Source organism: Nanorana parkeri, unplaced genomic scaffold, assembly GCF_000935625.1.
Source record: "Nanorana parkeri isolate BGI_ZX_2015 unplaced genomic scaffold, ASM93562v1 scaffold3213, whole genome shotgun sequence".
Classification (NCBI taxonomy): domain Eukaryota; kingdom Metazoa; phylum Chordata; class Amphibia; order Anura; family Dicroglossidae; genus Nanorana; species Nanorana parkeri.
This window is the reverse complement of record NW_017309481.1, coordinates 10,247-12,509: the sequence shown is the minus strand read 5'-3', so window position 1 is coordinate 12,509 and position 2,263 is coordinate 10,247. Positions and strand designations below refer to the sequence as shown.

The 2,263-nt window shown below is 53.1% G+C and overlaps 1 protein-coding gene across 1 annotated transcript in view; it reads right to left on the bottom strand.

Annotated features, from left to right (window-relative positions):
* Window positions 1-4: 4 nt before the first annotated feature.
* TMEM88 (transmembrane protein 88) overlaps window positions 5-2,263 on the bottom strand; it is a 6,832-nt gene continuing 4,573 nt past the window's right edge. The window contains exon 2 of the mRNA XM_018574762.1: window positions 5-253. Within this exon, the coding sequence (XP_018430264.1) occupies window positions 5-253 (249 nt within the window). The remainder of the gene's footprint in view (window positions 254-2,263) is intronic.

Sequence of the window (2,263 nt, the reverse complement as noted above, 5' to 3'; positions counted from 1 at the left end):
GCCCTCACACCCAGGCCTTGCTCTGTTTGGGGGTCTCCTTGGCCGGGGTCCTCTGGACGTCGCCTCCCTGGTACATGGCCCGGCTGTAGGGCAGGAAGCAGGAGCCGAGGCGGAAGCCGCGGACGATGCGGGCGTAGCCGGCCAGGCCGAGGATGAGGAAGGGCAGGAGCAAGGCGATTCCGAAGACTAGCAGGGCTATGCAGGCCGCCGGGGTCATGATGGCCGGGCAGAGGGTCTCCTTCGGCTGGCGGAACTGGGGAGGAGAGAAAAGGGAAAAGGTTACGGCACCAGACGGCAGAAGGAAAATGTAACAATATTCTCGTGTTTACTACCAAAAATAATCCTACGACCTCTCCACCCAAAAATATAAAGGCGGAGCCCAATGGGCTCAGCCCGACCCGACTTCTTATGTCCACCATGAAGTTTTGGGTGTCCCCGTCCCCTCCTCTTATATTCTCCATCATATCTAATATAGGGGTGGGAGCTCCTCATGATGGGCACAGCGGGTGTACAGACCCGGGAACTCAGCACAGGGATGGTGGAAGCTCCTCATAATGGGCACAGCGGGTGTACAGACCCGGGAACTCAGCACATGGATGGTGGAAGCTCCTCATAATGGGCACAGCGGGTGTACAGACCCGGGAACTCAGCACATGGATGGTGGAAGCTCCTCATAATGGGCACAGCAGGTATACAGACCCGGGAGCTCAGCACAGGGATGGTGGGAGTCCCTCATAATGGGCACAGCGGGTGTACAGACCCGGGAACTCAGCACAGGGATGGAGGGAACCCCTCATAATGGGCACAGCAGGTATACAGACCCGGGAACTCAGCACAGGGATGGAGGAAACCCCTACCAGGTCTTTATGGCTGTGTGCCCGCGCCCCCCCCCGCCCCCCCTCAGGGGGAGTCACCCAATCAGAAAGTGATGGGGAAGTCAAAATGTTACTGTTGTCACCAGACCAGGAATAGAGGGAAGGTCTTCCAATGGGGATTTCCATTACTTCCCGTGTCCTTCCTTACCCCCTTCCTCCCTTCCCAGCGTTGACACCTGGGGGAGGTGGGGTTCATTGGCGTGATTTAGGTAATTTCCTGTCCTGGTGACCACACAGGAAGTGAGGGGAAATCCGCCCAACGGGATCACAGACAGAAATATAGGAATTCTAAACCTTCTCCGCTCTATCCAAAAACTATACGGAGTGTCTCTTTAAGACTCAACACCTGTAATGATCGGAACGCCATCCGGGCGTGCCCCACCGCAGGGTTACGCAGCCAGCAATGGTTGGCGCTCTCTCCGAGGGCCCATATCAAGTTTGAAGAAGGGACACATAACGCTCATTGTGTCTTCAGGGGCCACTTCCACATCCCGGTTGGTGGGGGGGGGGTTGGAGCCCATGCTATTGCTGGGATTTGAGTTGTACCCGGAAGTGTCCAGTTTATGTTCTAGAGAAGCACAACACGCGTGATCCAGAGAGGGGGGCGAGGGCTCCGTGTGGTACCGGGCCCTGGAATGTGTGAGGGAGGCACACGTCTATACATTGAGATGGGAAGGCACGTATAATGTATATACAGAGATTCTTCAGGCACGCTGCAAGACTTAAAGGGGAATCCCAGCTCACCCCCAATCCCCCCCCCCATCACAATGTCAATCCATACAAAATGGCAGCTTCCAGTGCAAATCTCAGGGGACAGCAGGAGGAGGAGGAGGAGGAAGGAAGGTGATTGTATTTGCCCACTTGCTTGATTTGTTTGTAAAGATGGAACTGGATACCATGTGTTCAATGAGTGAAAGCAACTGTCACTGATACCAAAGCAACTGTCACTGATACCAAAGCAACTGTCACTGATACCAAAGCAACTGTCACTGATACCAAAGCAACTGTCACTGAAATGAAAGCAACTGTCACTGAAACGAAAGCAACTGTCACTGATACCAAAGCAACTGTCACTGATACCAAAGCAACTGTCACTGAAATTAAAGCAACTGTCACTGAAATGACAGCAACTGTCACTGATACCAAAGCAACTGTCACTGAAATTAAAGCAACTGTCACTGATACGAAAGCAACTGTCACTGATACAAAAGCAACTGTCACTGAAACGAAAGCAACTGTCACTGAAATGAAAGCAACTGTCACTGATACCAAAGCAACTGTCACTGAAATGAAAGCTCCTCTGTACAGAGACTGGTGTGACTGTGGGGGAAGGGGACATTAGAGTGTAAGTTCCTCTGTACAGAGACTGATGTGACTGTGGGGGGGGG